This window comes from Erythrolamprus reginae, chromosome 1 (assembly GCF_031021105.1).
Source record: "Erythrolamprus reginae isolate rEryReg1 chromosome 1, rEryReg1.hap1, whole genome shotgun sequence".
NCBI lineage: Eukaryota > Metazoa > Chordata > Lepidosauria > Squamata > Dipsadidae > Erythrolamprus > Erythrolamprus reginae.
This window is the reverse complement of record NC_091950.1, coordinates 193,288,030-193,297,839: the sequence shown is the minus strand read 5'-3', so window position 1 is coordinate 193,297,839 and position 9,810 is coordinate 193,288,030. Positions and strand designations below refer to the sequence as shown.

The window sequence follows — 9,810 nt, the reverse complement described above, 5'->3', positions numbered from 1 at the left end:
ACCCTATTCGTTTGCTTTCTTTAATCCAGGCTGGGAAGAGGACTGGTTAATTCTCCGTAGCCGCGGTGTATCTATTTTCCTATTATGTTATTCTGTGCTGGGGTGTATTGTTCCTCGTTTATCCCAGAGGAAGGCTAGGGAAGCAGGAGGACAGGAAGACAGTTTTAAATACAATCAAGGATTCACACAGGAATGATTAGGGGAGTCCGCTTTTAAATGGCATTTCAGACAGACAACAGGAGGAGCTTCTGTTTCCAAGCTGGTTGCCCTTTGGCCAGGTTTTCAAGCAAGGTTCATAGAACTCAGGACGCCCCTTAATTTAAAGGAGGATTCGGATTTTAGGCCCATTCTCCGTTTGGGAAACTTAAAGGTGAAACCCTTTCTTTGAGGGGGGGGGATCCGAAGGCTTAGGTTTTTCTGAGCTACTTATGGTGTGCAGCAATGGGCCTGTTCTTATTAGTCTGCGGAAGTACTTAAGATTGGGAGGAATGACCCAACTCAGTTGATTTTTATTTATTTATTTTATTAGTTTTGGGTTTGGAAAGGAACGAATTCTTCAAAATAATTCGGGGGCTTTTAGGGTTTTCTTTACAGTTAAATGAAGTGGGGCTCAGAATTTAGACGCCATGTTTCCTCCCAAACCAGGTGGTCTAGGCCCAGATCTCTCTCTATCTCTCTCCCTCTGAATTCGAATTACAGTATTTCAATTTGAACGCTTCCCAATTCCCGAGGGACACTGGGCGGCTCACAACCAAAAAAAGTGTAAAACATAGAATGTAACACTGTATTAAAGATTTACCGGCTGGCATCCCAACTGAGCTACGCACCCCGAATTTTTTTACCCACTCCCTAAGAAAGGAAAGGAAAGAAACCCAAAGTGCGCGCTGGCGTTCGGAAGCAGCGGCGTTCGCAGCCTACTAGTTTTAACCCACAAGCTGATCGACTGTCTCCGGTCGAGATCCTTCTGGTGGCTGGACAAATGCTCGCTTTAAGGTCGGGGTCTGTTAAATACTACCCTGAAATCAGCAACGGGACTTAATATCCTGGGAAGTGAAAAGCAGGAGGAAGTGGTTGGGGGTGTTAGAAGGGTCACTTGGTCAATCCGGGGCACTCAGCAGCCAGGATAAGGTACGAAATAGGTCTCCCTGGGTCGGCACGGCTAGCCATATCCGGGGGGGGGCCCTCAGAGGCGCCTACGGGATATTAATGAATATCAGTGGCACTTAAGCGCACATCTTGGGCGTCTACAGAGTAATCAAAGTTCTTCTCTCTCTCTCTCTCTCCCTCTCTCATTCTCTCTCTCTCATTTTCTATTTCTCTCTCTTTCATTTTCTCTCTCATTTCTCTCATTCTCTCCAATTTTTTCTCTCCCTCATTTCCTTTTTCGCTCATTCTCTGTCGCTCATTCTCTCTCCCCTTCTCTCCCTTTCTCTCTCTCTCATTTTCTCTCTCCCTCTCATTCCATCTCTTTCATTGTCTCTCATTCTCTCTCTCATTTTCTATTTATCTCTTTCAATTTCTCTCTCTCTCATTTCTCTCTCTCTCCAATTTCCTCCCTCTTTTTTTCGCTCATTCTCTGTCGCTCATTCTCTCTCCCCCTCTCTCCCTTTCTCTCTCTCATTTTCTTTCTCTCCCTCTCATTCCCTCTCTTTCATTTTCTCTCATTCTCTCTCTCTCTCATTTTCTATTTCTCTCTCTTTCATTTTTTCTATCTCATTTCTCTCTCTCTCCAATTTCTCTCTCTCTCATTTTCTCTCTCGCTCATTCTCTCTCTCTCTTTCTCTCTCTCATATTTTCTTTCCCTCTCTTTCACCCTCTCATTTTCTATTTCTCTCTCTTTCATTTTCTCTGTCTCATTTCTCTCTCTCTCCAATTTTCTCTCTCTCTCATTTTCTCGCTCTCTCATTTTCTCTCTCGCCCATTCCCTTTCATTCTCTCTCTCTCTCTCTCGCTCGGTCTTTTTTCTCCCTCCCTCATTCTTCACCCCCTTTCAGCGCTAGTTCTCCGGCGGAATTTGAGAGAAGGGGGGGGGGGAGATGGAGCACGTGCGAACCGGGAAAGAGATGAGCAAACTCTGGTTCAGGTAACTTGTCGTTCGGCTGGTTGGGGAAGGGGGGGGGAAGAGGGGAGAGGAGGCCGAGGGGGGGGGGCGTGAAAGAGAGGAGGGGGTTCGCATTCTTTGCCCTACACCAGGGACCTTTGAGACTTGGGAATCGAGGCTTTTTTTTACCAAAGAGGAAGGAATTGATACTTTTTTAAGCACGCAAAATCCCATTTCGATTGAAAAGGGAGGCGAGCTTGAAGAGAGATCTAGTCAGGGGATAAAGGAGTGAATGAATGAAAAGCTACCCTCCTTTGCCACGGCTACATTCAAACAAGCCCACACAAACTTCTCCAGCTGATTTAAATCGCGTTTGGGAGGCTCGTTGCCCCCTCCCCTTCCTTCCGCGAAAGGATGTTGTGCCCAGGGCGAAGGAAACGCTTTAAGCAGACTTCCGTCGTTTAAAGGGGTGGGTTAGACCCGTCCTCCGTCGGGAAAAAAAACTTTGGAAGGGGGCTCTGTGGGCGCGCTGTAAGGCAATGTAGGGACCGCGCTGAGATGTCGCTTAACGGAGCCCATCCTCGGCTGGGGGTTGCTCCCGAAGCGGCCGGTCTGATAGGTAAGCTTTTGCCGAGAACGGCTGGAAGGCTGAAGGAGGGGCGGTTTCGTGGCCTGCGGCCAGGGCGAGTGTGAGTTTCTTCCAGGGAAACCCGTTTTCGTTTCGTTTTTTAAAAAATTAAGGACGCTGGGGAAGAGGGTGAAAACTCAAAAGCTAGCGGGGGTGTGTGTGTGTGAAACAATCTCCGCCTCCTTCCTCCTCCCTTGGGCAGGTTATCTTCTCTCGGGCTGCCCCCAAACCCTCTTTTCTCAGGAATCACAGTCTGTTTCCCCCGATTATCCGGCGTCGCTGTTGGAGGGGGGGGGGGAGAGACACGAAAAAGAAGAGGCGCCCCTTAGGAGCCAAAAATAAGTGGGGCACACACTTACGCGGGCGGGTTCACACACACACACAAGCTCATGCTCTCTCTCTTTCTCCCTCTCTCACCCACACAAGCAAATGGGGCGGGGGTGAAAAGGGGGGCTGAAATCAGGGCATAATGATTCACCTAAATGAAGGGGGAAATGTTGCTCAGTTCGTTTATTAATCAGGCTGCCAATTTCACCCCAGAGGCCAAATCTCAGCAACCCGCTCGCAGGATCTGATCGAGCGCCGGACGAGGACTCCTCTCTGCCTCCTCCTCCTCCTCTTCCTCCTCCTCCTCCTCCTTCTCTCCACTCCTGGTCTTTCCGCCTCCCTTGTTGGATCTATTTGTCTGCTCTGAAGCCGCCTTCATTATCCGCTGACAGGATCGTGTATTTATTTGCTTATAAACCTGTTACAATAAATGATTATTCGACCAGCGTCATTCGTACCTTAATGACGAGCCCTCCTTTTCTGTGATGAATGACATTTCGGGGCTTGAAAGGATGCATAGGTCATTTTGACCAGTCATTCCCTTAGCGTTTACACCTCGCTCCCCTTTCTCCTCCTCCTCCTCTTCTTCTTCGTTTTGTGCCTCCTTCAGAAAAAAAAATTAGAGAGATTTTCCTGACCCGAAAGCGGCACGGCCTTCGTTGCCGTGCGCCGATTATTAGAAGGATACACATCACACCTGCAACCGCGGACACTCAGGCACGCGCGCCTGCCTAGATTCTCACGTGCAATTTTTTTTCCAGCGTGGGGTGGGGGGGAGAGAGCTGAGATGATGGAAAGAATAAGAAAAGAGATGATTTTGATGGAGAGGGGGTTGCACAGCCCCACGGCTGGCAAAAGGCTGGCGAACCTGTCCGAGGCGGCTGGGAACGCGGTCCTGGAGGCCCTGGAAAACTCGCCCCACGGCGGCCGGCTCAGCCCCAGGCTAACTCCCGCTTCTCTGCACAGCTCCATCGGGGACCTGCCGACCGCCAAAGGCAAATTCGAGATCGACGCTTTATTCAGCCTTCAGCACCAGAACAGCGAAAGCGCCGGAGCGGCGGAGCTGCCGTCCGCCGAAAGCCGGAAGAAAATTAGCCATTACTCAGAAGTGGCTGGAGAGGTAGACATGAGCAGCGACGTGGAGGTCGGCTGTTCCGCGCTCCGCTCGCCCACCAGCCTGGCCTCCTCCCTGAAGGAAAGCAATAACAAAGGTAATGCTCCTCTCTTGCGCTCCCCATCCCACCCCGAAGCCGGCTTTTAGCGGGACAAGGATTTAGGCGGGGGCGGGAAGGGAGGGATTCCAAGACACCCAGCAGGATCGAACCCTTCCCCTATTTTCTTCTTTTGCTTATCCCCTTATTCCTCAGTTAGGGAAGGGCACCCGTAAAACGCGAGGGTATTAATTTGGAGATCAACCCGAATTCTGCTAGGTACACAGCACTCTTAGAAAGAATCCGAAGCAAAAGAATGGAAGAGTTGTGTGGTCGCCGCACACGCCGTCCGCACTAAGCGACTATCGAGTGGCAATTTATACTTTGGATTCTCCGTGTCAAAGTGCGCACGAGAAGGAGTTTAAAAAAATATCTATGTGTGCTTATTATACTCGGCGTAGCCCCACATCTGAGGATCTTTCGGGAGATCGGCGACGGTTTGCATGGCTAAATCTAGAAACCCGAGTGTCACTTTTATTTGCCGGCTATGTGTAATATTTTTCCCCTCCCGATTTTGCAAGTGCTTTTTTGTGTGTGCTGAATTTGGATAAAGTGTATATAGAAAGGAGTGCCCATACTGATCGAGATCGCAATTAGATGTAATAATTGATGTAGCTTCCTTTATTCAGAGGCAGCTAGCGGGGATCCTTTAATTAAATTATGTCCACATATGTCCGATTTTCTATTCTGGGCTTTCTTTGGAAACGAAGCATTTTTTTTTTAAAAAAAAGTTTGCTCTCTTACATATTTACTTTTGGCCTTCTCCCTCCCTCCTGTGCGACCTACTTTGCACTGTTAACTTTGACTAGGAATAATGCATTATGATGCCCCGAACTCGTCCCAGTAATTTATTTTTAAAGCAGGGAAAGAACGCATTCTGTCGGACCCCAAGTTGCACAATTAGAACCACCCAGAGGCTGTGAGACTTTGGTATCTTTTAGGAAACAGATTTTGCAGTCCGAATGGGGCATGTTTTTCCATTTATTTTGCATAGCTCTGAAAAAAAAGTGAACGAAAAAGTAAGGGGGGGAAAATCCCGAGCGATAACGCCTCCCGGAAAAGATAGCCATCTTACAAAAGACGCCTCTAACTTTTCCCATCGAATATATATATTTAGGCAGCGTGGAATCTTTTTTAAAAACCAATAGATTGTTTTTGTTTTTAAAGGTCGTTTAAATTTTCTCGACGGCTTCTCATTTAACTGCAAACAAAAGATTAAAAGGAGAAACTTTCTATTGATTCCATTTACTCCGGCAATTTGTTTCCCCGACAGTCTGCATTAATTATTTGGGGATGGGGGTGTGGATTGCAAGGGGCTGAAATCTGTCTGGCAACGCGAGTCTCCGGCGCAATAAAGCAACGTCTCCCCCCACCCCCTTTTGTTACTTTTTTTTTTGTTGGTCCGGAAGGCTATTCGGAGAGCAGTTCGACTCCCAGCACCACCAGCTCGTCCTCAGGATCCACACTGAGCAACTTGCACAGCGGAAGCAGCCTCAACACCTCCAGCTCCGGGGCCGACCAAGTGAGGAGGTACCGCACCGCTTTCACCCGGGAGCAAATCGGCCGACTGGAAAAGGAATTTTACCGCGAGAACTATGTTTCCCGGCCTAGACGGTGTGAGCTGGCCGCCGCGCTCAACCTCCCCGAGACTACCATAAAGGTACATATTTGCCAAGGAAGCGGGGCTGGCGAGAGCCCGGCCGAGCCGGGAGGGGGGCTGGCTGGCTGGCGGCTCAGGACCCGATTTGGGTTGCCACTTCCGTGTGGGTAGCTCCCCAGGCCGTAATCTCGTTTCAGCGGGCTTGCCCGACACTGGGGGAAAAATCCCCTTTCCTCTTCCTCAGGAAGGAGGAAGGAATTCTGATCAAATGCAAAAAAAAAAAGAAAAAAAAAGGAATCGGATAAATAAAAGGGAAGCCGATTGCTTTGCTGTTTTAAGAGCCTTCTTCTTTCGTGAGATATATTTTCGTATTTTATTTTGTTCACTTGGCGTTGTTGCTTTTCATATTTGTATCTACGTACACACACACACATAAAAGAAAAAAAAGAGATGAAAGCAAAAACCGAGTGAACGAAATATCAATAATAAAAATAAAAGAATCAGGAAAGGGATCGGATAATTAACCGACACTCTACTCTAGAACTGAGTACTGTATACACATATTTGTCCCCCATCCCCGTTTTTGTATTTTTATTATTTTCCTCCTCCAAGAGAAAGAGGATGCTAAGCCATAAGGCTTCTTGTAACTTTCTCCAAAAAAAAAAAGAAAAAAAGATTGGCACTTCAAATTAAAAACAAATTAAAAGAGAGAGGGCAACGTTAAATAGTCTTGTATCAAACGTGTCTTTGTGCTTTGAAACTTGAAGAACAGGAATCGGGCCTCCAACCTGTCTCTTCAGGAAGGGATTTATTTATTTATATATTTATTAGTGGGGTGGGGTTTTTTTTGCATTATGTCAATGTTTTCCTAAAAAAAATAGTTGCAAAGGGGGCCTGAAATAAAATGACAGTGAAAAAAATATTCCATTTTCTTGTAAAGTATTCTCCAGCTCAAATCCCCTTTTATTATTACTGTATTAGTTTACAATTTCAGCGGAAAGGTAGTCTTGAAGCAGTTTTCACCTTCTGAAAATTTGGCACTGGGTGATCATTTCAGTTCTATATATGCTTACCTGTCATAGACAGAAACGAAGCTGAATTAAACATAATCGATTGGATTAGATGTTGAAGGGCCAGTTGAGAATAAAACAAAAGTAGAATTTCAGATAACTTTTAAGGTGGATTTTTGAGAACGCACATTTGTTAAAACAAAGCAAAACAAAACAAAACATGGCTGCTCTCTGCCCGGTAGTGATAGTTCTAATAAAATAAAATATAAAAAGCTTTTCAGGTACTTCGAACCTGAATTAGAATAAAAGAAGATAGAATCTTATAGAAGGGCTTATTTATCAGGGATTAAAAAGCAGGCAGCTTTTCGATTTTTGGTAAGCGTTAAGCTGAGGAAAAACTGCCTTCCCGAAGCTATTTTAAGCAGAAGTGGAATTCCGCCTCAGCTAGGAGAGATACGAATTGGTTGGCGGAGATCGTCTTGGCCAGCTAGGGAGTCGCTAGCGGTGAAGATAAAACCAGGGAGACTGAGAGTTCTAGTCTCGCCTTAGACAAGCCGTCTGGGTGACCTTGGGCCAGTCACTAGTCTCTCAGCAGGGTTGTTGTCATGGGGAAAATATGATGATGATGATGATGATGAAGATGAGGAGGAGGAAGGAGCAACTGAGTGATCAATGCCTGAAACTCACTACCTGACTGTTGTTTCTTCCCCCAATCCCTAAATCTTCAACCTTAAATTATCTACTGTTGACCTCTCACCTTTTCTAAGAGGTCTATCAGGGGCATGCATAAGCGCACCATTCAGCCTACCATCCCTGTCCTTCTGTCCTATTATCCTTTTGATAAACTTCTTTAGACTTTGTTATGTTAATATAAACTATACTGCTCAAAAAATATATAAAGGGGACACTTAAACAACAGAATATAACTCCAAGTAAATCAAACTTCTGTGAAATCAAACTGCCCACTCAGGAAGCAACACTGATTGACCATCAATTTCATTTTGTTGTCAGCACATTCTACTCTGTACAGAACAAAGTATTCAGAGAGAATATTTCACTCATTCAGATCTCGGATGTGTTCTTCGAGTGTTTCCTCTTTTTTTTTGAGCAGTGTATAATTCTATACTTGTTTGACAAATAAAATAAAATAAAAAAAAGAAGGAAGAAAAAGAAAGAGAAAGAAAGAGAGAGAGAGAGAACGAAAGAAAGAAAGAACGAAAGAACGAAAGAAAAAGAAAGAAAGAAATACTATTGTACTGTATATTGTATATTAGGGCCTTGAGTTACTTATAAGCCTAATAACGGTGGGGATAAAAATCGAATACAAGTGAGGGCAGGGGGGGGGGGGGACCGCCGTTGCCAGGGGCGACGCTCGCGGCCCTCTCCGGCCTTTCTGACTTCGCTTCCTCCTCCTCCTCGGCCAGGTGTGGTTCCAGAACCGGCGCATGAAGGACAAGCGGCAGAGGCTGGCCATGTCGTGGCCCCACCCGGCGGACCCCAGCTTCTACACCTACATGATGACCCACGCGGCGGCTACGGGGAGCCTGCCTTACCCCTTCCACTCCCACGTGCCCCTCCACTACTACCCGCACGTCGGAGTGACAGCCGCGGCGGCCGCGGCAGCGGCGGCCTCCGGAGCGGCTGCTTCGCCGTTCGCCACCTCCATCCGCCCGCTGGACACTTTCCGCGCCCTCTCGCACCCTTATTCCCGGCCGGAGCTGCTGTGCAGCTTCAGGCATCCGGGCCTCTACCAGTCGCCCGCCGCTGCCGCCGCCGCGGGGCTCAACAGCACCGCGGCAGCGGCTGCGGCGGCGGCTGCTGCGGCGGCGGCCGCCTCCTCGGCTCCTCCTACTGGCTCCGCCCCTTGCTCCTGCCTTAGTTGCCACAGCAGCCAATCGGCAGCGGCAGCGGCGGCAGCGGCCCTGGGCTCGCGCTCCGCCGGATCGGATTTCCCTTGCAGCGGGGGGGCCGGAGCAGCGGGGGCCGCTTCGCAGCGCTCGGAGAGCAGCTTCCTGCCTTACTCGGCGGCCGTGCTCAGCAAGACGGCCGTCCCTTCCCCGGACCAGCGGGAGGAAGCGCCCTTGACCAGATAACCGGCCTACTTCCGGCGGCCTCCAGAGGGCGCTGTTGGGCCGGAGCGGCCCGGACCAAGGAGCAACACCGTTTGGGTCCCAGGTGGGAAGGGAAGGAAGCTCTCGAAACAGGAGGGTTTCTTTTCCGGCCCCTAGTCCTGTAGTCAAACGATTCTGGCTTAGGAGAGGAGCTGCTGCTGCAAAAGTTTATAAAATGGATGGATTCGGGCCCGGTAAACCAAAAACTATAAGCCCTCCCTTCTTTCTCAGTGGAAGGACTACGTGTGTGTGTGTGTAGAAAAGGAGAAAAACAAAACGAAACGATACCTTCCAGACATTTACGGTACTTTCTTTTTAATCTTCGGGGGAAATCCTGGACTCATCTCCCCCTGCTGACGGCATTGGGAACTGTTGAGCCTTTTACCCCCTCGGCGTTAAGCGGCCTTTTGTTTACCTTATCGTTTGGAGGGCTTAATATTTATACCTTGGTTCCTTCCTCTCTCTCTTTCTCTCCCTCCCTCCCCTCTCTCTTCCCCTCTTCCCCTCTCTCCCCCCTCTTTCTTCCCCTCTCTCCCCCCTTTCTCTGTCCCTCTCTGTCCTTCCCTCCACCCATCCCTCTCTGTCCTTTTCTCCCTCTATGTGTCCCTCTCTCTGTCTCTCTCTCTATCTGTGTTCCTCCCTCCCACTTCTTTCTGTCCCTCTCTCTGTCCTCCCTCTGTCCTCCCTCCCTCTCTTTCTGACTCTCTCTCTCACTGACCCTCTGTCCCCCCATCTCTCTTTCTGTCCCTCTCTCTGTCTCTCTCCCTGAAGCAAAATACTAGCAGTATCAATTTTATAGGAATTTGGTTGAGGGTGTGAGGCTAAACAAACACCCAAAAGAGATGCCTGCGGTTCAAAGGAGTATAGAGGGACTGTTTTAAG

General features: G+C 48.3%; 1 protein-coding gene across 1 annotated transcript; it reads left to right on the top strand.

Moving 5' to 3' along the window:
• Positions 1-3,783: 3,783 nt before the first annotated feature.
• On the top strand, positions 3,784-8,910 carry EVX2 (even-skipped homeobox 2). Its single transcript, XM_070737380.1, has 3 exons — positions 3,784-4,207; positions 5,617-5,867; positions 8,242-8,910. Exons 1-3 carry the CDS (start codon positions 3,784-3,786, stop codon positions 8,908-8,910), a joined length of 1,344 nt encoding a protein of 447 aa, XP_070593481.1.
• Positions 8,911-9,810: the final 900 nt, after the last annotated feature.

Excerpts from the sequence above, each read along its gene's own strand:
- EVX2 (XM_070737380.1), top strand. The coding sequence starts at position 3,784 with ATGATGGAAAGAATAAGAAAAGAGATGATTTTGATGGAGAGGGGGTTG. Across the intron at positions 4,208-5,616 it reads GAAGGAAAGCAATAACAAAG|GCTATTCGGAGAGCAGTTCG; the intron begins GTAATGCTCCTC and ends TTGGTCCGGAAG. Across the intron at positions 5,868-8,241 it reads TCCCCGAGACTACCATAAAG|GTGTGGTTCCAGAACCGGCG; the intron begins GTACATATTTGC and ends CTCCTCGGCCAG.